The 26,553-nt window shown below is 32.7% G+C and overlaps 1 protein-coding gene across 2 annotated transcripts; it reads right to left on the bottom strand.

Annotated features, from left to right (window-relative positions):
• Positions 1 to 1,883: 1,883 nt before the first annotated feature.
• On the bottom strand, positions 1,884 to 15,778 carry LOC123218747. Of its 2 annotated transcripts, XM_044640341.1 has the most exons (17): positions 15,312 to 15,778; positions 13,895 to 14,294; positions 13,748 to 13,819; positions 13,536 to 13,598; positions 12,502 to 12,711; positions 11,552 to 12,136; positions 10,684 to 11,436; positions 9,925 to 10,206; positions 9,315 to 9,470; positions 8,693 to 9,099; positions 7,867 to 8,323; positions 7,265 to 7,585; positions 6,274 to 7,018; positions 6,085 to 6,143; positions 5,450 to 5,929; positions 5,051 to 5,089; positions 1,884 to 2,350 (listed from the first exon to the last, which is right to left on the bottom strand). In XM_044640341.1, the coding sequence occupies exons 1-17, from the start codon at positions 15,677 to 15,679 to the stop codon at positions 2,165 to 2,167; spliced, it is 5,583 nt and encodes a 1,860-aa protein (XP_044496276.1). In that variant the 5' UTR covers positions 15,680 to 15,778; the 3' UTR covers positions 1,884 to 2,164. The 2 variants fall into 2 exon arrangements, with proteins under 2 accessions (XP_044496276.1, XP_044496277.1); XM_044640342.1 differs by lacking the exon at positions 15,312 to 15,778 and having other exon boundaries at positions 13,743 to 13,819; positions 13,895 to 13,956.
• Between the last annotated feature and the right edge of the window lie 10,775 nt (positions 15,779 to 26,553).

Below are 26,553 nucleotides of genomic sequence, written 5' to 3'. Positions count from 1 at the left end.
TTTCTGTACATAGAAAATTTTAATTAATTACCCTAGAAACAGAACAGACAGAAATAGAAACTAAAACTCCAAAGAGACAGAAAAAGAATGCAAACCGCGCAAACGCAAAACACAGACCATGCAAACTCAAACTCGTAAACGCATACCATACAAACACAAACCCCACAAATGCAAACCCCGCAATTTACTAGAAAATACAACGATTTCTATTTTCCTTAGATCTAGACACCAAAACTTGTACAACTATTGATTGGACAAATAATGTAAGTGTTTAACTAAAAAAATTCAACCTCTCTCAAAATCATCATTAAAGCTTTTTGACTTTTATTCCAAACAAATTATTTGATTCACAGTTTTTTTTAATATAAGTTGCAAGTTATATATAAAAGAAACTTGGTATATGATAATGATGAATGACAAAAGAAACAACTTAAATGTGTTTCTATCAGAGTGTTGAGAGAAGAGTGTTAAGAAAAGAAATAAGGCCAAATGACTATTTCCCACCTAAGATTTGATGTTTTCTCAAGTTTCCACCCTTTAACTATGGAAACACCAAACACCCACCCATGGTCGGTTAGATTTAACCAAACCCTAACGGTGGCAAGGGTAAAATTGTCATTTTCTCTATAATATTAAAAATAAACTAAAATAGAATCTGTTTTGTCCCCATAAACTTTAAAAACTAAAATTTTCCCCCAACCTAAGTTTTAAAAAATCGCAGTTTCACCATAGGGTTTCTTTTTGAAATCTCCGACGACATTTTCGGCTCCATTGCCGATGGTCTCTCCCTCCCGAAGCACCCTCTCCTTCCGGCGATCTCTTTCCTCCCATTTGAAAGCCTCATCGGAGTCGGAGAAGCCGTGGAAGACAAAGAACTTCGTCGGGGAAGACGAAGTTCTTCGTCGGGGAAGACGAAGTTCTTCGTCTTCCCAGTCGTCGTCGTCTTCATCTTCCAACTGTGATCGGGCTTAATCTTCGTCTTCATCTTCCAACTACGATGAAGACAACTGCGATCGTCGTCGTCTTCATCTTCATCTGGGAAGACGATTTCTCTTCCCAAACGACTTCTCTCTGCGTCGGATGAGTAGTGCAAGAGTTTAGGGTGGCCGTCGGTGGAAGAGAAACCGTCGGGAGGGAAAGACGGTCGGTGATGGCGCCGGAGTAAGTGAAAGGGTTTGGAAATAAACCCTAGGGGGGAAATGCGATATTTTCAAACTTAGCTTAGGGAAAAAAGGTTAGTTTTTAAACTTTTAGGGGGGAAAATGAGATTAAATTTACCACCGTTAGAGTTTTGTTAAATCTAACCAGTCATGGGTGGGTGTTTGGTGTTTCCATAGTTAAAGGGTGGAAACTTGAGAAATCATCAAACCTTGGGTGGAAAATAGTCGTTTGGCCAAGAAATAATGGTGAAAGTAAGATGAAAACAGTGAAACAAGATTAGTTAAGTGAAGTGAAAAATGAGTATTATCGAAATAAAAATGTAGGTTTGCTTAGAAAGGAAAAAATACAAAGATTGGCCTAAAAGTCAATATATTGACTTATTTTAATTAATTTCCCTTATATATCTCCCAATTTTGTATATACTTTTCAGTCAAAATTAGAATAGTTTGAAATTTGCATGTTTGGAGGCAAAGATTTACCACTCTTGGAAAATTTTTTTGACGCACTTATCTATTTTCAAGTTATTCACCCGACGTATAAACTCAAATTTGAATGCATATCTTTGTAAGGTTTTAGAAAAAAAAAAAAGGCAAGGGATCTGAAATTTGATTTTGATGGATTTTATTATTATTTTGAAGATTAAAGTTGTGAAGATTAAGATTTTTTCTTCTTAGGAATTTATTTATACAACCCCTTAAATAGTAAATTCCATATTGGACGAGTTTTATGTGACCTGCATAATTTTTATACATGACCTATGTAGTTTGTATCATTAGTTTACACGAACAATCAAAAGAGTAAATGATACATTTTCAACATTGCAAATTTGATCATTAAGATGTGAATTCTATCTCCACTATGCGACTTCTCACTGGGAATGTATATCGCTGAAACTTGGAAACCATGATGCTTATATACGGTGGTAATGGGATTGGTGAATTGCGGTATACCATATTCAAAATCCTGAAGCTGCGAGGAGGAGGGGCCGAGGAATAGTAGGAGTTTACAGTAAAGATGTGCTCATGGGATTGGCGAAGAAATGCTTGCGGTATAACATTTTAGAATTTCTGAAACTGCATCCGGGGAGCATCGCTAGAATAGCAGGAGGGCCAGTGAATGTAGTTTGATGCATCTTTCTCACGATCAGGTGGTTATCCAAAGTCATCAGCTCAAGCAATTTTTTACAGCTCTGCATAAATATGGAGATGTATGAATCAGCAGTTGTTCAAATAAAAGCATTAAATCCCAAAGACAAAATTGCAGGCTGCGAATGTTTGAATCAACAAACACCCAATTTTCTTTCTAATCATTCTAATTCTGATCTGCTTTCATACTTCTTTACCCATATTGAGAGTTTTCTGTATCTACCAGATCACATGTATCAGTGTAGATGGGAAGGGAAAATGATGTTTTTAATTTCTCAATGAAAAAACTCTGATTTGATGGGGGATTTATATACAACCGCACAAGCTAGATTTCCATTCCCAGAAAATCTATCTACCATATACATATCTAGAATTTCTATGTACTATATACGTACAACCTAATTTACATACCATACCAATTTCTTTCCAATAACGAAATAAATCACAAAAAATATTATAAGGTGATATCTCTCTTAACTAAAGATAATTAGGATTTATTCCTTGAACTGAATATGGAGAATCTGAGACTTCAAACACTCCCCTCAAATTGTAAAATAGATGTTTTCCATTCTCAGCTTGATAATCAACTCCTGAAATCTTGTTGTAGAAAGTCCTTTGGTTAGAATTTCTACTAATTGTTGTTAAGTATCAGTTTGCTATCTAGTTTTTACTTTTTGAAAATGCCTATCAGCTTTAATATGTTCTGTTCTATCATGTTGTACAAGATTGTGGGTTATACTTATTGTTGACTTGTTATCACAATACAATATTTTGTTCCTCTCTTAATCTTCAAGTCATCAAGAGTAATCTTCAACCTTAATAGCTCACAAATACCATGTGCCCAAACTTAAAATTCTGCCTTTGTATTGTGCCTTGCTACTACATTTTGCTTTTACTGTGTCATGTTATCAAGCATCCTCCCAACAATGTGCAATATCTAGTAGTGGATCTTCTATCAACCAGAGATCTAGCATAGTCTGCATCAATATAAGCTTCCAAACACATCTCTCCACCTCTATTAAACAATATGGTAATGTATACAATCAACAACTTGCAAGTGTTCAGTCCTCGGATCTTGGATGAACTAGTTTACCATACTAAGCAAACAATATCAGGTCTAGTGTGTGAAAGATAAGTTAGTTAGCCAACTAAACGTTATTATCGACCTTTATCAATGACATTTCCCTCTGTTGTGCTGATCCTGTGGTTTGAAAAAATTGGTGAGTTTGCTGCTCTATAATTAGACTTCTTGTTTTCCTAAGAAGACTAGAAATTCTTTGTGACAGAAAGACTTCTTTTATTAAATAAGCAGCCTCATAAAATTCCTAGAAGATCCACCTACCATATACATAGAAGATAATTTCCATACCTAAAATATCTATCTACCATATATATACAAAATCAATTACCAACCACATAAAATTCTTTCCAATAAAAAACAAATAAAAAATATTATAAGATAATGCCTCTTCTAGAGATATAGTTGAGATTTATTCCTTAAATTGAATGTGGAGAATCCAAGATTTCCAAACATAAAGAAATACTAGAGTCTACAGAAATGGAAAGGTTTATATAAGTTAACTGTATTTTTTGTTAGGAGAGGGAAATGGTTTCCTACAGGAACGGAAAGGTTTATATAAAGGTGTGTTTGGTTTGGATAGTGTTTTATTACCAAAATTGAAAAATTACATTGAAGATAGATTTCTTAAAAATTTCTGGGTATAAATTATTACTATGATAAAATTTAGTAAAAATTGATATGAACAAATAATTATTGTGTTTGATTAGAAGTAATAAAAGAATACTAATATAATATTTTACTTAAATGCTCTTAAGTATAATTATTCTAAAATATTTTTTATGTTACATGTTATATTAATTGAAAATGAGAGTACTTTTATTTCAAAAAAAAAAAATATGGATATAAGTATAATAAGATCAAGATTATTTTGGTAATTTTTTAATATCTAAAATAGAGGTGATAATAAGAGATTAACAATCACATCACTATTGGTAATAAAATATTACTATAATATTTTATTATTTATAAATTGAACAAAATAATATAAGTAATAAAAGATAGATTACTAGGGGTTGTTTGGTTCAAGTGTAATAAAAATTATCTTGGTAATCTATCTTTTATTACTTACATTACATTGTTTGTTTTGTTAGTAATAAAATATTACAGTAATCTTTTATTACCAATGCTGACGTGACAGGTAATATAGGTGGAAATCTGATTACCACGTTCACCTTTGATATTAAAAGATTACTAAGGTAATTTTGATTTTATTATAATTATATTTTTATTTATTAATTTTTTTGGACAAAAATAACCTTATTTTCAATTAATATAACAAGTAATATAAAAATATTTTAAAATAATTATATCAAAGAGGCATTTAAGTAAAATAATTACTAGTATTCTTTTATTACCTATAATCAAACACAATAATTATTTATACTATCAAATTTTATCAAACATAATAATCATTTATACCTAGTAATCTTCTAAATAATTTATCTTCAAAGTAATCTTTCAATTTTGGTAATAAAACATTCTCTGAACCAAACGCCCCCCTAGAGTCATCTTTATCTACCCCCAACCAAACGTCCCCTAAGTGTTAACATTTGTTTAAACTATAGGACTGCTGATGTGAACATTCCAGCCTAACGCTAGTTCAGGGTAAATGTATACTTCCACCAAGAAAAAACCCTACAATTAAAGATTATACAAAACATACCTGGGGGTTTAATACATCCATCCTGCGAATAATTTCATCCTGAAAAAAGAAAGAGAAAACAAAATTATGAGATTATATTTCATCACTCCCAATGAACAGACAAAATAGATGTTTACAAAGCTTCTAGCTCTCAAAGAACTTGTACGCATGCATATGACACTCATCACCAGCTCATATTCTTTGCAAGCAACAATGCAGCGACTCAAATGATGACAATTCCTCAATGAAAAAAAGGAAGAGCGAAAAAGAAGGCCTACAAAGATATTCATAACTAGCCTTTATCAAGAGACAAACTCAAAGGAATGAAGACAATGGCAAACAAAATGGTGATTACAATTTCAGAAGACCAGACTGAAAAAACCTAGAATGGGATAAACAAAGACACTGAAAAGCAGGTACCTCTAATATCCCAGGATTTTGCATAACCATGCCTAGAACACGACGTAAAAGTCCATTGTAAACAATACTGTTGACAGTCCCATCTCCATTTACCCAGGGCAATATTGGCATACATAATTCAGCAGAAGTATATTTGTAGCTTTCACCCTGAATATCCTCCCTGGACAAGAGATCTACTTGCATACTGACTTCATGCACATCACTAGTTTGAGTTTCACTCACATGTTCAGCAAAATCTTCAGGAAGATTAAGAATGGTCACTTTGTGCATATCACCAACATTCATCTCTATCTCCCCCTGTGGATTAGCACCATCGCTATCATGGTTTTCTGGCTGAACCGATTGGCTATTATTTGTCCTGCTTAAGAACTTTGACAATGACGGTGCATTGAGATCTTGATGGAAATCAGCCATAGAGATCAAGAAATACTTGGAAAGATATAATGCATCAACAACTCGAACAGAGTCATAGCCATTGACCTGTACAAAAATCACTAGTAGATTAGAACCAACTTTATAAAGAGCACCAAACCCAATTGTTCCCTAAGCATCAGTGTCAGCCTGCCTGTACACTGGTCAAAGAAAATGACGAATTGCACTTATATTCTAAAATTGCTGATACATAGAGAACCTACCTTATATGCTTGTCCAAATGCTTGAAGCACATTAATGATACATTCAGAGATCTTTTCTCCTGGGAAAAACGATAACAGACAAAAGTCAATACAGTAGAACTTGTGCATAAATATCATCATTCCTGAAACCTAAAAAGTAAATGGCTTATTTATGAACATTCCCATGAAAGGAAACTATGGTATATATACCTTGAATATCTGTAACTTGGGAAACTTCCTTGATGCTCAATCCTTGGTCACCAGCCTTTTGAATAGATGCATAAACCGTCTTAAAGACCTGAGGACCGAAGAAACTAACTGGTGTTTGGTCAGCTCTCAATAAATACTCAGCATAGGTTGCCATAGAGTCCCAAGGTGACTCACTAGAACCTCCCGCTATGGTAGCAACACTGCCAAAATTGAGCTTTTGCTTTGCAGGGTCAGAATGACAAGGACTACCATCATTTTTTTGATCAAAAAGATTGTCTAATTCGGCATTATCTTGAAGTTCACTACTGTAAGTTTCCATTCCCAGTGAAATTCTTGCACGATGTACAGATACCATGATACCAGGAAAACCCTTTTCTCGGCGAGAAACAAGTTCACTTTCTGCCACAACTTTTAGTTTCTTAGCCTTATCACCATAACAAAATTCATTTTCATCATTCTTCCGTTTCAAACATCTCAAGTCTTCTGCCTCTCCAATGCCTTCATCTGGCAAGAGTGGAGAAATCGACAGCTCACCAGAAGAAACTAGAGAAAGCAAATGAAAAATATCGCCACACTGTAGATCTGCATTAAGATTAACCCCCCCTTCCATAAGATCTTTTCCTCTTTCATAAAGCCAACTGGAAAATTCTGTTGCTCTCTTCCCAGTATTAATTGGAAAGGGAGATTTAGAAAGATTTTGCAAGAACAGCTGAGAAAGTACAAAAGGACTTCCATTACCCCCAATCTGTCACACAGTGAAGAATGCTCTTTGTCAGAAATTACTCTCATATCTATAAAATAAAAATTGCTTACATAAAGGCATTCAATTATCTGTCAAATGAACACATCACACAATAAGTATTATTGCTTACGTTTGGAATTTACACATTTTTATTGCTTCCTCGTATTTTCACAAAAGCCATGAGACTGGGAAGAATATCATATCTGAAACTAAATCCACTACATAATCCACCAATAAAAACTCATTTACCATAAATTTCTTCTCCTTGAGGTAGCTAAAGGCTGCAAAAAGATCATGTTCTGAATAACGCCGTAGAGTTTCTGCCAGCAAATTAGGCAGTTCTGGTGCTGCTGAGGTGCTCAGAAAGACAAGTTTAAACAATTCTATGGCATTAGAAACAGCCAATGATTCAACTTGTCTAATGACACTTATCCCTTCATTCAAAAGCTTGAGAAACTTTTGATGAAGGAGATGACATTTAGTTCTTCGAGCAGCATCCTTATGTTGTCCCATACCAAGGTTCTGATCACTGTAAGTGGCTGAAGAAAACAATCCAGATTCCTCAAGATTCTGCAAATTATATATTTACTATCAGCTTCTATAAGGTAACTATAAGAACAGGAAATGACTATTTTGCAGATACTACAGAAATAAAATACAAGCATGTTCAGATCAATTTCTTGTAAATCATATGCAAAAAAGAAGTAGAAGAGAACATGGGCAGAAAAGAGAGTCTCTGACATTTCCAACATAAAGATAAGAGCTCCTCTAGAACAATCCCTTGGTCAAAATTTTGATCATTGAACTCCAGATGCATAAATGATACAATACCAAAATGTGATTAATCTTACATTTAAAGATTCCTCATAAGCAGATCCAATTCTTTTAGATGTCTCCAAATTAGCTATCCGTTTCAATCGAAGGACAACATCAAGAGCTGCCTGAATTTTCTTGTCATCAAAATCATCCCACAGTTTTTCCTCAAAATTAGCATCTTCAGTGTCTTCAACACCATCAGAGACATTAAGATTATGACCTTCCCTGGACAAAACATGCACAGGCACTCTGCTATCATTATTGTCTAGTTTCAGGTCTTGAGTTTTCTCCAGGTGCTTCACATACCGTTCACTGAGCAAATTACAGAGATTCATGATAGCTTTTCTAAATTTTGTATTTCTTCTTAGAAATGACATTCGTTTCTCACAGGCACCAGGAGACGCTGGAAGATTAGAAAGAGAAGACCAATCCACACGGTGAAATTTCGACCCAAGAGTTGCACGACGTCTAACATATTGAATCACCAGTTGCCTGATGGGAGAAACAATGAGTTGTATGAAACAAATGAACCAGAAACAAAATTTTATGGGCAAAAAACAAAAGATCACTTTCTTCCCCATCTTATAAGAATGGCCTACATATCCTAATATAGACCAGATTGACAATGCACCTAATGCAAAAGTAGGAAAAATCCAAAAAACACAAGTCAGATTGTTTTGCAAAATCATTTAATCAACACATTCTTATACCTTCTCAACTGTGTTAAGAAGCCAAACTACTAGTTCAACATTTTCTAGCAAATAACCAAAATGAGTCCTACCTTATGGTCACAGTTTCCCCAAGCCCTTTCTATGTGATTCACTTAGTGCATTTATAATAAAGAAAATTATTTTCCTTTACCTATCTGCTTCATCTGTCCACGAGAACCTTTTTTGATGTGATGGTTTCATCTCTGAGGATGTGCGCTGACAGTAAGAGAAATGATGTTCTCCCTCATCTTCATTTAGTCCTGGATCTTCCACATTCATCAAATGATCACTCTCTTCGTGTCCTTGAATATGCAGGTCAAGGTCTTCTACAAATCTGTTTGTAGTATCAGGTAGTGTAGCAACCCCCTGGCTATTCAACTTTCCAGTTGCAGCACCAACTCTTGTATGCTTTAATGGTCTTTCTTCTAATGGTCTCCTTCTCTGTTGTGACGATGAACATTTATTCTTTCGTGGCTGGCACTCCTTCCCATTGGCACCAACAGCGCCTTGAAATCTGCTAAGACGTTGTTGTTGCGTGTCAGAATGCACACGCAGCACCTGCAAGTGGCATTTGAAGAGTAATAATGTATCAGTTCAACCAAAAAGAAAAGAAAGAACACACCAAAAGCACAGGAGAAAATAGTCAGGTGTCCCTTTTAAGAGAGTAATATACCAAACACAATTGAGAACATAAACCTAATCAACACCACAAGGCACTATATATATATATATATATATATATAAGTGTGAGTGTGTGTGTATCTCAATCGAACCTGCTCTAAAGTCAGATTAAGATCCTTTGCAATCTTTTCACACTCTTTGTATGAGATCTTTTCATTTACATTGTCCTTCACCATACACTTAAGGAGTTCAGCACGCTGATCAGCTGTCATAACCCGAACTGAAGCCCATGACCGATAATGAAAAACCTGTAAGAAATGTAGTGTAAGGCATCCTCTTGGATCTAAATTACAGCAAAGAGGAAAGCACAAAATGAAATTTTTAATCAACACATATTATGCCCATCAACCTCAGATCTTAAGATCTAAATGATAGCATGCATGCAACCAATCACATCTACATAAACAAAATCTTAAGCTTGCTTATAGACGAGGTTAAAAATTAAACAATACAAACTATCTGGTGGAGTTACCCAAAATTCAACAAGATATTATTTAAAAATAGTCACTGTAAAATCATATATATAGGCATCATACCTTGTTGCCCATAAAAGTTGATATAGAATTCCATAACTTGAACTAAAATCCTAGAACAGGATTTTAAGAAGATCTAGACAACCCTTTCTAGTGTATTAATTAATTGTAAACAGTCTCATCATACAATATAATGATGCTGCTATTTACAACACTGCCAAGTGCAAACCTCATGAACAGCAGATCCAGGAAATGCAAGTCTGGACGCTCTTGGATCAGCAGCAGCATAACAATACTCTAAAGTTTGCCAGTACTCATTAACAGCTTCTTTGCTTGACAGGAAAAAGTCATGCCGGATTCGTGGGCGAAGATCAAGGAGCATAGCATTGGATGTTGCAGCTATTGATGGTGGTTCCTCTATATAAGGTTTAAGTTCCATTGAATGTGACAAACTGGCATGCAAGTACTTGATTCCATCATCTGAATGACCATTATTTACTAGCCGAATCAACTATGTCATATAGCCATTTGTTAGGCACAATAAGATTGATCTATAACACAAGATAATATTCATATATAATAAAAAATGTTATAAAGTCAGTTGCCATCCAAATTTTTCAAAGAGGAGATATTTGATTCCTACACAATTAATTCAATAATAGAGCATGAATAAATATCTGAATTTACATATCGGTTCTTCTTGCTTACTTGCTATCATGTATAATTCAAAAGCCATAATGTATTATATGAGCTACATTATTTGTCTGAAATATCAGCACTGGAGTCTGGAGCTCAAAATTCATGCACTTTCTATACCAAATTTTAGTCATTTGATGAAAGGTAAAAATTGACAGTACTTTCATCTAGGGTAAATGAACTGTCTAACAAAGGGAACCTAGGTGAAACAGTTTAATGTTAACAATCCAGCATACATTTAAAGGGACAACTACACTAGCATAACAATTTATACATAACCAAGTAATTATACCTTCAACCTGCGCAGAATGTCAATGATCAATGATAGTCTCCCAGTTGCCCTGGTATCCATCAGAGACCTATACTCTTCAACAGAAAGATCAGAAAGAGACAAACCCCTCTTGCACTTCTCAATCAGATCATCAAATTTCAGAGAAGATCCTGCTACTTGTAAGAAGAGTTCAATTGGAATGTTCTTAATGGCTACTTCTAGCGAAAACAAATTGCTAGAATTGCAAGAAAGTTTTAAGTCCGTCACATATTTCCTAGATGATAAGGTATCATCCCAACCAGGTTGTTTACTAAGAAAACTCCATAAATAGCAATGAAGAAGTTTTGCACGAACCATTTTTGCCATTACAAACCCATTAGCACGCATGGCTTCGTATTTGACTGTTTTGTCATCTGAATTTATACGGCACTGAGTTCTCTGTACACCATCCAACACAGGAACAAATTCATTCTTCTTCATCTTAGATGAGCCTCCACCGCGAATTTGGATTTCAAAAGATCTCAGTCTATCATGGATTTCACCAAGTAGATCAGGAGTCAAACTTTGGACTGATGGGTGCAGAACCACCCGGGTGGTGCGGGTGCGGCCACAGTTTGTGACAGCAGGAACGCTGATGTCTATGCATTTGCAGAGTCCTTGTCGCTGAAGGTTTGCTAATATTCGTTCAATCGTCTTCCTATCAATTGTCGGGCCTTTGTCTTCAAGATTCATGAGCCACCTATGCAGCTCAACTCTCAAAATGAACTTTTCATCCTGAAAAAGAAATACGGAACCATGGATGAGTATTAAAAGTTTTAAGCAGTAGAACAAAGAAATAAGTCATTTTCCTGGTGTATGTGTTCAATGTAGCTAGGATTATGTCAAATACCTGTAGGCGTTCAAGTATCCACTGCTCCCTTCGTAAACTATTAGGGGTCAAAGACGGTGATGAATTTGTATGCGCCTTCCGCAAAGCAGGATGTTTTGTTCCTGATGGAGAAACATTAGTTTCTATATCCGAATTCACTAAAACTAGTTCTTTCCCAGGAGTCGTGTCACTTGGGTCATGAACCAACTCTTGCTCAGAACAAGGAAGCCTGTGTTTAGTTTTATCATCACCAAAGGAGCCAGGAGAAATTTCAGTATTGGTTTCAGTGTCTTCTTCTTCTCCACGATTAGCTAAATCACTTTTAGAAATAGAATGGTTATACTCAAGATATGTTTGATATGGTCCATGAGAAGCATCATCTATATGGTTAAAATCACTACAAGAAACTTTATCTTCACTGCTATTCTTTTTAAATTTACTGTGAAATGCATTAAATGATTTAGACTTAGAATTCCCAGGTGTCCAAACTCGATATGCCAAAGTTCTTTTATGGTTCTCTGGTTTCAAAGGCATTCCAAATCTAGAAAACATGCTACGAAGCCGAGCATAGTTTTTCTTCTTATCAATTCCAAGCCCGTCACACACCTGCTCAAGCAAATGCATATATTCATTAAAAAAATATTAAAAATTTGGAAGCAGTAGTAAAGACCATGCATCAGTGAAAATACGAGACAACTTAATGAAAGAAAGTTATCTAACTTCAACGGTAATAACTACATATCACTTTCTTGCTGATTTATGTTTGAACTAAAAGTCCCCATAGTTTGAAATTTAGAAATGAGAGCAACTTCGCATTTTCACTATTTTGGAGGTCTTTCAAGGGAATTAAACTTTCAATAAAATATCAACTCTTAAGGAAAATCTCTACACGTGAATCTGTCATACAAGCATATGAGCATATAACCTGAGAAGCAACAACTACATTAAATGATAAGAATTAGTAAACACACCTCCATAACAGTCAATCCATTAGATCCTTTAGCATCAACCATATCATAAATTTGATGCTCAATGGGAAGCTCTACGAGTTGGTCATTTTTGGGAAATCTCCTTCCAAATTTCACTGGTTCTTCTTTATTGAAATTATCTCCACATCCAAGGTTATTTGGCTCAAAACTTTTTGAGGAGAACTTTTTCAACAATCGTAGACAACGCTCAACCTACCAAATGCAGATATATCACAAGTAACAAACTAAACACAAAGATTTGTCCAAAAGCAGAAAAGAACTTCTCATTTTTATTTTTATTGTTGTTTGTATATAAGAAACCAGAGAAATTGGAATAAATATGACTTTTAGGAGAAATGTGAACTAGCAGACCACAAAAAGGGGAAAAAAAAAAGGAATCTTAACGAGACATCAACCCATACAAAGACAGCCCAAAAGAAAGGACTAAGACGCATTGTATAGGATGAAAACAAAGTATGCTCAACACAAGATTCTGCATTCGATTAGCAACATGTGTATAAGAATAAGACAACACAGAATCAATAACCAAAGGAATGAGAAACTATCTACCTTACAGAGGCAAAAAAATGACAATACAAGATAATTTGGCTCGCTCATAAGCCAAGGGACATTGAATCAGACAGCAAAGCAAAGGATGTGTGAGATATCTTCTAACCTCTTCCACATGTAGTAGATATGGTGTTACTCTCTCATTTGACTTTCACCAGTATCCAATAGTGCTTCTAAAAGGAAAAAAGAAATTTTTGGATTTTTGGATAACCAAAAATCATTGCTTCTATTTGCTTGATTGTAGTTATTGGCAAAGGAAAGATGATCCATTATAGAATACAAGAGCAGTGTTAACTTTCAAATCCAAAAAACAGTCCCCAAGATCTTGAAATATCATTAGAAAGGGCAAATGAACTAATTCGAATAGCCAAAAAGTAAATTCGGACTAATTTGTACTCAAGTGAAAGAAAAAATTTGAACATTAACCCAAGCAAAAACATTGATAATCAACTAGATTTATTACTCACCTTGTCATTCACTTTTGCATCAAACTCCATGACAATACCAGCATCAGTCAACCGCCTACATATCTGGGACCACATTCCCCATAAAGTATGACATTAAAAATAATGAATAAGTCCATCAAAACTCCACACATGAACGTGAGAAGCCAAAAAGACTTCTCCTTATGTATTTTCCTCCAAAAAGAAATAAAAGGAGATGAAGGAGAGAACCTTACAGCTCTCCATGCCTTGTGTTTCGAAGGTCCAAAATAACCTAGGCCTTGCTTAATATCTGAGACAACAAGAACCTTCAATAAAAGAAATATTAGCACAATGGCACCAAAGAAAATGAAAAACCTAAATAACTTTCATACATGACTAACCTTGCCATTAGCTTCTTCAAGCTTATCACAAATATCTTTCATTGCAGGTAAAAAATCCTTCACATGCACATCCTCTTTAACACTTTCTCCGGACAAACTATCTTTACCCACAACATTTCCATTTCCATTCCCAAAACTATCCACAATTGGTCCGTCCTTGCTAATCTCAAATCTCTGTTGAGAACCCAAGTGCTTTGCATATCGATACAAGAACATTAAATTGGTGGTCACACATGAACTGTTTTTTGGTTCACCTTCACTGCCAGCTTCCCTTGTCCTCACAACTGCTGGTTGCCTCACAATCAACCCATTGCATTCAAGGTTCCTCACTATATAAAACAAGTTTTTCCCTTCAATGCCAAATTCCTTCGCAAGTTGATTTTGTGTTAGTCCATTTGATCTGCAATTAATTTTAGGAGCCATCACAATCTGCATTTGCTAGTTTTGCTATCAATTTACACAGTTCTAATTTAGTACCTTGATCAAACCTAATTAGCAAACTAAGCATGTTTTCTCATTTCAGTATAATGAATTTTACTTTATTATTACATAAACACAAGGAGAACATAAGAACCAAAAATTTAAGAACCACCACTTTTGAACCAATTATTCTATAATTTAATAAATAAGAAACCGACATGTTCATGTCCTGATTATAAACTCATAATCAAATGAAAACATTAAAAAATTCAATCCAACAATCAAAAACCAATCGGTAAACCAACTACTTATTCTTACACAGCATGCAAATTCTTGTTAATTTCAATATTCTCAGATCCTATCACATAATTAGGGCAGGAAAAATATCTACTCTAGCATGCAATATATTCCAATCATAACAACTAGTTGATTTGACGGAATGTTTGAAGAGTCTACAAAAAGTATTATCATTCATTCAAAGCATTAGAAATATGTGTCAATGCAATCTTTCAGAGATCCTAAAACCCTGCCTACAATAAGAGAATCCTATATTAATATGACATACCTAAGCACAATAACTATTTTTCACATCACTAGGTAACAAAAAACACTATCTAACCATATGTTGTAAAGACGCATTTGAACACTCCTCTCATCATACATCAAGTCCACAGATATAAGAAGCAAAACAGCTCACATACACACTTTAAATTCACGGCCAACAGGACCATTTCATAATAAAACCTAAACTAAAATTACCCCTCAACAAATAACAAGTCAGTAAATACTATGGTGCCATGACACCAATCCAGCACGGTCACCAGAACAAACGGTTCTATATGCACATATATCTACATAGGATAATCCTTAAAGTCATATTTATAACAGTCAATTTCAAATTAACAACAACATAGCATCACTGGGTGCACATAGCATTACTGTTTCTAATAATATTAAACAAAATACAAACTGTATTTCATAACACGGGGAATCTAACCTAGCAATAGCTAGACGTTCAAGAGTACGACGTTGAGGCACGGAGAGGTTAGCATTAGCAGCCGGCGTGTCGTACAGTCCAACAAAGTTATCTCTAAGCTGCAAACTGGCGACGATCTTCACGCCGAACTTCTCGGCGTCCTCGAGGAGTTGAATCGCGTCGTCATTCGGATCAAACGGGTCGTTTTGAGGGGAGAGGAACTGAAGCGAAGGGATTCTCAAGAGGTTGGAATAAATCGAAGCTTTGAAAGAGGGAGTAAGAGAGTTGTTATTGAGATTGCTGAGTTCGGTCCACAGCGAGGCGAGTGAGAGGCCGGCTTGGCCTTGTACACAGATGGTTTCGAGAGCAGAGGAGATTATGGCGTCCATTGGAAAGCATTAAGAAATGAAACGACGACGTCTGCTAGCTCTCGACGTTCAGTTTTGAACTTTTTGAATTTGTTCAGTGTTGCTTTGCGCAGATTTGGAAGGAAGGGTTTAAATATCCTTCGGCAGAAGTCTCGGAGGGGAAGACAGTGGCCTTGGGCTTTGTATTAATGCGGCAATTACCAATCAAGCCCGTCCAACTTGAGTATTAGGGCCCATTTAAAATTGGATTTTTTTTTTAATTTAAAAAGAGAAACTTCTTAAACCTTGTAAAAATATGTTTGGTAAAAATGAATTCAACATATTTTTTACAACTTTTTGTAAAATATAATTTTGAAAAATCAGAAAACGATTAAAAGTAGTTTTTATAGTTTTCTACAGGTTTTTTAATCTGAAAATATATTTTTTAATGTTATATCAACCTCATTTTAAATATTAAGATAAAACAAAAAATAAATAAATCACATTTTAGTTTGAAAAAAATAGTGTTGTCCAAGTCAGACTAGTCGGTTCGATCTGTTCAATCATGAACGGGCTCATGATCTGGTCCGATTCACCTAAAAAAATTGGTTTGTCTTTTATATATGTATTTATAAAGAGAGAAAAATTAAAGTGATGGTGGATAGCATTACAAGGACATAGCTGATTAATTAGTTGGAAGTTAAATAATTGTTATTAAAAATAAATAAATATTAATTAGCGAATGAAGAGTTGTCATTGAAAATAAATAAATATTAATAATAAAACTTTGTGTACCTATTTTAGGTATACAAATATATACACATTTATATATATCATCACATAATTAGGTAATTTTAAATTAAAAATAAAATAACACATAATCATGTAATGACACATATAAGTACATACAAAATTGTGTACTTAAAGTTGATACACATAGTATTACTCAATATTAATTAGAGAGAAAAGTTAAATTGATTTGATATTGGTATGATAAAATAAATTAATTATATATACAAGCGTTTTTTAATAAGAGAAAGCTAGATCAGTGACATTAAATCATTTTTATTAGAATATATATGATTCATATTTAAAAAATATGATACATATTTCATAGTATTCAATAAACCCGTTATAATTTAGAAACTAGTTGAACTAATTAAACCATAAATCAATGAGAAAATTTTTAGGAAAACTAATCATGAAATAATACATTTAGGAAAACCTTGTGTTTTTTCAATGTTATGTGCCTGAATATGAATCCTCATCCTTAAATCTTTGAATTAAGAAATTCTATAACCATATATCTAATGATAGAAAAATTAGAGGATTACTTGTCACACTCCATATCTCTAATAAATGAGTTTTAAATTCAATTTATAAGATTTGAATAATTTTAATTGAGTAGAGATGTTTTATATAACCTCTTAAGGTAAATTCATATGGATTTAGACCCAAAATGAACAAGTATTTACTACTAGAAAATACTATGTTATCAACCTCATAATAACGTAAACAAAAATGTTATTTGTACCCAGTCTGGCTACATAATCAAATATCCATTAGTATGGCGACCGACGTGACAAATGCCACCTCATTTGCCACATTGGCTTGTTGCCACATCAAACATAAATTTTTTTTTTTTTTTTATATTTTACACCCAAATGAGTATACACACAAACATCAAATGTAAAATGTCCTAACTCTTACAAAACACTGCATCATCTATCCCCCATCTACCTTTACCACTGTTGGTTGTCGTTTTTCGAAACTACAATCGACTCTTATTTTTTGAAACCATCGTTGCTCCAATTCCAACTGTTGCAAAGGAGGAACTATTAGTCAAGTGCCTGAAAAGAAGTTTGATGATTCTAAAGCTCTTGTTGTAGTTGATAGTAAGTCCTCTTTCTAACTCACAAGTAGCAAACAATATGTGATTACATGCAAGTTGCTTAGTCTTTTGTTGATTATGTTTAGTCTTCACTGATTCTTTTGTGAGTTTTAATAAGCTTTAATGTTTCTAAGCACTAAAAACAAAAACATTTTATCGAATGACTTGTGAGTTTTTTGAATGAACAATATTGATCATTACATTAGGCACATAGGATTCTGCTATACTTTGTTTTCTCAGCATTCATTTCTGGACTCTAGGTGAATATCTCTATTTTCTATATAGTATGCTTAAGGACATGGACTTTCTTTATAATATAATTATAGTAAAATTAGTTGTAAATTAAAGATGTTGGTCAAACTGTAATTCATGAAAAGAAAAATTACCTAAAGCAATGATAGTTCCTGTTGTCATTTCTAGACTTGATGATGATCAGGCTAATAGTGTATTAGTTGCCTGTAAAGTCATAGCGAAACCAAATAATAAAGGTGGAGTTTTACTTGGGATGAGGATTCATTGTCATTTCAGCTAAAAGATAGTTTGCGTAAAAACATGGAAATTATATGTGGGATTACTGAGAGTAGATGTTAATGTGAGTGATTCATTATTATTATAGTATGAGGATTCATTGTCATAGCTTTTGTTGTATAAGTTTAAGTGTCTACCAACATTTTTGCTAGTAGGCATTCTAGCAAAGTTTTGTTATAGGTTTTGTAAGCAACATTTGTGGCCACTTTTTCATTGTGCTTCCATTTTCAACTACTCATAGGGAAGGCTTGTATATTGCCTAAGTATGGTACATTTCAATCAATGGTGATTTTGGCCAAATTAAGATTGATCTCCTACAACACTTTAGAAGAAGTTGAAACTTGAAATAAAATTAATAGTCTAACCCATGATCTAACAAATTTAGAATAGGAAAAAGAATTCAATTATTAATTGGGCCAACTAGAAATTATGAAATATTTAGTTAGTCTCTCCTATTTTTATTCTTTTTTTTTAACAAGATTTGTAGCTTGATTGTGCAGAAAATTCAATGTGTTTTCTTTTGATGATATTACATAGACATTGTATAATGTTGCACCACTGAGACATAATGAAGCAAAGGAAAAATGGAAGGCTATCCGATTTTAAGGGTGAAATAGTTCAATTAGCAGCTAAAAAGCTCATTAGTATGTTAAAGGGAGTTATTTTGTGGCTTATAAGAGCAAACAAAGAGACCATCAAATTAGAAGAAGATAAAAATGTCATAATTGATGTTATCTTCAAAGTGGAATATTTTTGTTCGTCACAAAATGTAGAATGACATTTTATTTATATTGGTAATGTGAAATGTAATAACAATTAGGGAATCATCTAACTTTGCTATTTTAAATGGCTCTATATGCTACCAAATTTGTTGTGTCAGTATCTTGTCCTCTACAAGAGTTTCAACGGCAATGCTTATGTAAAGAATAATAAATGGGTTTAGTTATGAAACCTATTATGCTTAAGCATGCAACTCAATCATATGTTAAAATTCATCATATCGTCAACTAGAAAATCAACAAGCTTCCATTGGTAATGTTAAAAGAATCCAAATATACAAAAACCCTTAAAATTATGCATATCTATTTTTGCAACATGATCTATAGACTATCCCCACTTCACTTACTAAATTTGCAAAAGTTTTTCAACCGATGTTACACCTATTATAAAGTTACCTTTCATAATTTACATATCTATATAAAACAAAAGAATTCACACCTAAGTACAAATGCACTTGACAAATGACTCTTCAAAAAGCTTTCCTGCAATATTAATGAAATACAAATAATTTGTTATTCATCATGAAATGAATGAAAAGAAATAACAACATATTAAGTTAAATTAAAACACCAAATTTTTACCTTAACCCTTTTTAATCAAATTTGCATATGCAATTTCTTTTCTTTCACTTTACAAACAATATGATCAACATTTAATTGCTTTCTTTTAAATAGAGAACGTCATTTGCTATGAACAACTCGTAAAGTAAGAATTTTGTTATTGCCCTCCTTTGAAGTACCATCAACAATTTCATGATTTATTATACTATTATTTGACATGTTTAGACTTTTATAAATCCTTCCAATACTTTCACTTGGCATCAACTTGTTCTTCATATCATTTGTCATTTCTATCATCTTATTACAATCATCATCATTGTTTGATATCAAATCTACAACAATGTTGAATAAATTAGACAATTTATCAAACCTTTGCCCTTCAAAATTAGTGCTCCAAATATTATAATTTATTTGACTTTGATATGACACTTATTTATGTTTTTTTCTCTATTGCCTTAAAATAAACTTCTCAGGTACATGAGAAATTTGTTTCTTAATCAACACGACAATTGTAGGTCGACATAGAATTCCTTTAAACTTAAACATTTGATAGTTGCAATGAATATCACAAGTTGTTTTATCAGAGCAAACAAACCACAAAAAGAACATGATGATAAGTCTTTCCAACCATAACATCTTGTATTATAAACTTCATATAGAAATCAATCTCTTTAAAAGAAGACAATCAACAATAGATTGTAAAGCAAGCTCTTATTGAAATTCTTTGAATTTCATAGTGATGTGTGCATCTTGAAATTTTTATCAATTGGATAAGAGGTATATACAAAAGATCTAATGATTTGAAAGATCTAAAATCAGCCTCCCTTTCTTTTTTCACTCTATCATGCAATGCATTTTCATATTGTTCCACAAGTTGTTTTAAAGTGATTTTTGAATTGACATAACTATTAAAGAATGAATGCATATTTTCACTGTGTTGTGTAGTAGACATACTTGCCTAGAAATTGTCATTTACAAAAGTCGACACCTAACGTTGTCTTTCATTAAATAATCCAAGTAACCACACATTATTGTGAAGGTTGTGTTTATCAATGAACTTATTCAAACATTATTCAAACTTATCACTTATTAATGAATCATACACAATATTTTGCAAAGAAAACTTAATATGTTCATATTCATAATAACCTCTTAACTTTTTAAGTAGTTTCTTCAATATATGTCACTATTTAAATATTTAAATAAAAGTCCAATTACCACCATACCAACTGCCCTTTGGTAGTTAAGCAAACCAGGTCAAGTCGACTTGATATGGGTGGACCTAAACCCCATAGCCACAAACACTATCTATGTCATGTACCAGAGAACATAATCTCGATTGCATTTTGTACTTGTCTTGATTAGTTATTATTGCCTAGGAGCATAATTCAACATACATGCAAGCCAAAATTGAAAAAGTCATACAAATATCTTTGTGTTTTCATTGGATATTAACCCACAATCTAACAATGTTAAATGACCATAATGATCTACTCCAACAAAAATACCAAATGACATATCATATCTGTTGGTCAAATATGTAATGTTAATGTCACAACATCATCGAATTCTTTAAATATGACCATATTTCTTGCATCCACCCATAAAACATTTTTAAGACAACTCTCTCCATCTAAATCGATTGTGTTGAAAAAATTTAAATTCTCACTTTGCATTTTAAGAAAATATTTTTGAATTATAGAAGCATTTCTAACACCAAGTTATAGCCTCCTCATTTTTTCAGTAAAGTTCTTACAATCTTTCTATAGGAATGACAAATTCTCAACCTATTTCAACTATTAAAGCATTGGAATTTTTATTTGGTCTAATTCCACGCTTGTCATTCACTTCAAGCTTCCTTTTCATAAACGAATGTATTATTTGATTGCTCTTAAAGTATCTAATCTTGGTAGGATTACTGAGTTCATGATTATGATCCAATATAACTAAAAATATTGTCTATTTACCATTGAAACATATACTTGCACAAATTCAAGCCTTACAACTAATTTTTATCAGTGGATGCATTTTGAAAGCATTTTTGTAATGTAACACCTATATATACATCTCAAGGGCATAATGGTCATTTAATATGTTTTTTAATTATGGTCAAGAGAATTTAGAGTTAAAATGTGATTGTTGAAGGATACACAGTCATGTATGAGAAGGTCACACTTATATATTATTGCCACATTAGTCAAATAAGGTGATTCCGCATGAAAGTTTGAATTAAATGATACACGATCGTGTATGTAACACCCCTCTCTAGGTACATACCACTGATAGGAATATACTAGAAGAGACGTGCACAATTGACTATTTGAAAACTTTAATGTATAATCATAATTATAAAGGATGCAAAAAGGTGATGTAATGAAAACATTTTATTAGACAATGTTTATAAAACCCTAAATATCTGAAAATACCAACAGTAATAATAACAACGATAAAACAATACTAGTAGTGATGAAAAATATAAGACTAATAACTGCATAATAAAAGTTTCTCTCCTCGTGTAGCTACTTGCTAGACTACTAGATCCACACTCTACTTGTAAAGCATACAAAAGGAAACACATGAGTAAAACTTAGTAAGTGAAAACCTTTCAGTATCCATGGCTATTAAACTATTTAGTGGTAAAACTTGTGTTCCATTTATAAACTAACTAGTATCATACTACGACACCTCGATGCCTTGACATAGATCATTCACAAAAACTACAAAGACCCAAGTTGGAATCTATATATCTGAGGCCTTAGTAAAAGCTACTGAGGTGTCTCATGCACATGCCAAATGACTTATTAGGCTATCTAACTAGGACACCCTAATTACATGGGAAAATCTTTGATAACAACTTCTTCATTTACCACATAAGCTAATTAGAATTACTAACTAACCATCTGAATATGACCCTTATCTTAGGTACATATGTGGTACATCTCGTTGATTATATTAGGAATATCTAAAAACCACATCTTTACCATGCATACCTGAACTAAACTGGGTGGTTATATGTCTTGGCGTTAAGTGCATGATGTATCTCATCGGTATCTATCCTTATTACTCTCACAAATATCGTCACTTTGTTGGTGACTATCTAGTTGTATGACACTACCCTTAAGTTTCCTAACTTTTTGACTCAAACTTAACTTGATTTGAGTTTATGCTATCATCCATATAGTTGGACACATCATCTATATCTTTCTTAAATTTTTTATCCTCTATTAGCTCATTACTCTTCTTATATAACTCTCACCCCTTTATGCACATAACCTAGAGGTATAATCATCTTTTGACTTAGTCTAAGTGTATATAGTCTTGTGCCTCTCAACCCATGCCTGTGTGCCTCTTGAACCATATACACGGGCATGTGATATTCAACACATAGTCATGTATAGAGCAAATGCACATGAGGAGTTAACCTAGACACACTCATGTGTACTTGAATCCATATGTCCTCTAGCGTACGTCTTCCATTTTTGAAAAATCATACATGGATGTGTGTCTCATATCACATGGTTGTGCATTTCTCTTCTTAAAAAAATGCAGAATCCTAAGGTTTTCAAAATTTTAGAATGACACATGGATGTGTATGAGGCCATACAAGGTCATATATCACTATTTGGAAATCGCACCCTAGGGTTTCTATGCCTTTTCGATTATGATTTCAGTGATACACATATAGACCATACACAATGGTAGTCTCTAAACATATTAGACATATTATTTTTACTATCTTTTTAACCATAACACACATACACGAAATCTCGTGGCATCAAATTTTTAAAAATAATCTTTCAAGCCAAAAAATATATTCATCATACAATTCAAAAACTAAGCATGTTTATAACTTGTTTTATTCACAATCACATCTAATTCACCCTAGATTGTGTATTTAATAGAAAATGACATTGTAAAGATCATGATCAAAAAAGGGAAGCCATTCAATTTACTCAAATTCTGATGACAAAGTCTCATTTGCATGGCAATTACAATTTTAGTGATCGATGGTAGCTCCTTAGTTGACCACAAACTTTTCTCTTTCACTTTCTCACTTTTGAGCAATTGAGAAGCAAAACAAATGTAAGAAAATTAGGGTTAATTGCATTTTTTTTTATCTTAGAATGCAATATATGGGCTTGTATGGACTACACATGACCGTGCCTCTAGTTACACAACTAAAACAATTTTTTGTTTCATCGGTATCACAATCTGATCCACTTATTGACTTTTATTGATCATATATGGTCGTGTATGCCTCCATATAGGAGTGTGTACTCTTGAATTCATTAATCGTCATATTTAAAAACTTAAAAAAGACTGAAATGCCCTTGAGCTTACCTGTAGGTGCTACAATGTATGGTGGATACACTCCTTGTATGAAATTATGCAAATTCAATTTAAATAAGGCATAAAGGCTGCGTTTTAGGGATCTCAATCCCTATCCAAAGTGCATATATTTTCAAAAAAGAAATAGACTTTAAGTTTAATCATCCGACTTTGTGGTGATAACTCTAGTGACTAGATTCCAACATCATGGTGAGAGGAAAAGAAGAGAAAAGAAAACCTTATGATCACTGTTGTTGTGACAAAATTGTCAAGAGGTAACTAAGTTTGGCCTTTTATGTTCTTTGATGAATTTCAATGCAAATAAACATGAGCCTTAGTGATTTTGTGGTGATAATAGTTTGTGATGATGTTGGATAATCAGATGCTAACATACCATGAATTTCTATGAAATATTGTTAAGAGCAAGGTTTTAAAAATCGGATCGGATCATGAACCATTTTAAGGTTTGGTTTTGGTCGAACCGGATATACCGTTTTGATCGACCGGTTTAACCGGATTTTCGGTTTTGTGTAAGAGTAAAAAAAATTTAGTTTGATTACATGTTCTTTATACACTAATTTAAATCTATGCATAATTTTTATTTAAACCCTATAAAACACGTGTTGAAATACTGTTATAAATTAATTATACAACATAATCATTACAACACAAACAAAGTATACTTAAACTGGAATATGCTTAAAACTGGAGCAAACATAACAAATTACTCACATAATATAAAAACATACATAAAATTAAACTTGGGTGGGAAATAGTCTTTGGCCATTAATAAGGAAGACGTTCCCACAACCATTCAAGTGAATTTTGGAGACGAAATTCTTTTTAAGGGGAGAAAAATGTAGTACCCACAAATTGTCTTTTAGGCACATAGGACTATGCTTTTCTTTGTTTTCTCATAACTCATTCCTAGATTCTAGGTGAATATCTCTGTATTCATTTTTGGACTATGTTTGTATAATTTTGCTTCATTTATGTTTTTTCAATAATTAAAATCTTAAAGTGGTTTCTTATTAACTAGTAATTTTTTTTCTGGTTGGATTTATTGATTTCCCTTTTTGGCTCTTTCAACAACTGTAAGTTTTTCAAGAAAATTATAGCTAGATTTTGCTTTTCAACTGATTGGTTTGAACAATATCAATCATTAATTTAAGACTTGTTAATTGTATATTGATTAGTCAAGACGGTTTAATGATATATACTAATGTTAATGTTTTAATTTTGATATAAAATAGTATTTTTGTGTGATTCATGATGGTGAGTATTTAATGATGTGATTTTTTTCTAAGAGTTTTATAGATCTTTTGAAATTATAATCATTTTATGAAAAAAACCAATTTTGAGTCTAGTTTAGAATTCGAAGATGTTATGGAGTGTTGTTGGAGTTGAGATTAATAACAAGTGGTTAAATTGATGTCAAAATCATATATCAATCTTTTATATCTAGTTTTTGGTACAGAATGCCAACAGACATTTTATCTTCAATTTTTATCTTTAATTCTTCTTCTTGCAATAAATTACGTAATATTAAATTTAAAAAATCAATTTTTAGAATTTGTAAAAGTTTGTATATCGTTTGCACTTGTATTAAAAAACAAATTAAAATTTTGATTTATTCATCATCATATATATATGTGTGTGTGTGTGTGTGGTATCGATTGAATGATTATGTAGCATGTTATGTTATAAGAATACTAATTAGATAATTGTTAGAATTAGTTATTACTCTTTATTAATTAACTCTAAACTTGATGTTGGTATTGCATCCTTGTTTCAAAGATGAAAAAGTGAAGTGAAACACAATCCAAGAACATTTCTTCTCATTTACATGTTATGATGGTACTGTTATTTCTTTATAATCATACTTTTATTCATCAATACGATTGGTAATTTTTTTTAAGGTTTTGTTTCGACTATTTTTATATTATTATTTTATTCTAATTCTAACTATTTTAATATCAATGAATTAGATTAATCATTTTAAAGAAATATACAATATAAGAACTTTAAAGGAGAAATAGGAGCCTAAACTTGAAATGGTTTTTGATTCATTAGATAATCTTGTCCAATACTACACAAGCTAAAGGAATAAGAAATGTTTTAAAGCTATTATATAATCTAAAACCAAAGGAGATGATAGAGATGTGAAATACGTGGCATTGGCATGTTCTTATCATGGAAAGTCTAGAAGTAATTGTATGTAACATCCATCTCTAGAAGTACTGTCCTCCAAAGGAAGATATCACTAAACTGACTATTTGAGCATGCATTATTTCAAAACATCTAATAAAACTTATACAATCTTTAAAAGAAACTTCATTTAATAGTTTTTGAAAAATTTGCTAAAATGCCCTTAGAAAACATTTATTGGAAGCATACAAAAGATGTCTAATATCAAACATAAACTAGAAATCACAACAAGTATAGCCAAATACATGAAATCAATGAAAACACAAAAAAAAAAAAAGAATGGTAAAGATATGAAATGATGGAATAACCCTTACTCATTGTGATACCCTTAGGCAAATTCTATATCGACAAAGCAAGAGAGAGATGATGGGTCTGTTTGTATTCTATCTGTATGTCTCATATCGTTTAGAGATGAAAAGATTTGACTAGTTAAATAGCTTGTAAGCTTCTTAAACTATCAAGACATGTTTTGAGTTGCAAAACCTAAAAACAAAACCATGATAGACTATGTATCTAAAGTGGATAATATCTTGATAGTGGGTTGGGCTATTAGATCAGGGATATTATAAATTGTATCAGAGCGGCTCTATGCGTCCTATTGAATAATGGTAGGGTAAACC

Source organism: Mangifera indica, chromosome 6 (genome assembly GCF_011075055.1).
Source record: "Mangifera indica cultivar Alphonso chromosome 6, CATAS_Mindica_2.1, whole genome shotgun sequence".
Classification (NCBI taxonomy): Eukaryota; Viridiplantae; Streptophyta; class Magnoliopsida; order Sapindales; family Anacardiaceae; genus Mangifera; species Mangifera indica.
The sequence above is the reverse complement of the archived record's forward strand: the minus strand, read 5'-3'. Positions and strand labels throughout refer to the sequence as shown.

Bases quoted from the DNA above. Each gene is read 5' to 3' on its own strand.
- LOC123218747 (XM_044640341.1), bottom strand. From the start codon at position 15,679: ATGGACGCCATAATCTCCTCTGCTCTCGAAACCATCTGTGTACAAGGC. The intron at 12,712-13,535 runs GTGAGTAATAAA...TGCATTTGGTAG, and splicing joins ATGCAAAAGTGAATGACAAG to GTTGAGCGTTGTCTACGATT. The intron at 9,100-9,314 runs GTTCGATTGAGA...TGCCACTTGCAG, and splicing joins TTAATCTGACTTTAGAGCAG to GTGCTGCGTGTGCATTCTGA.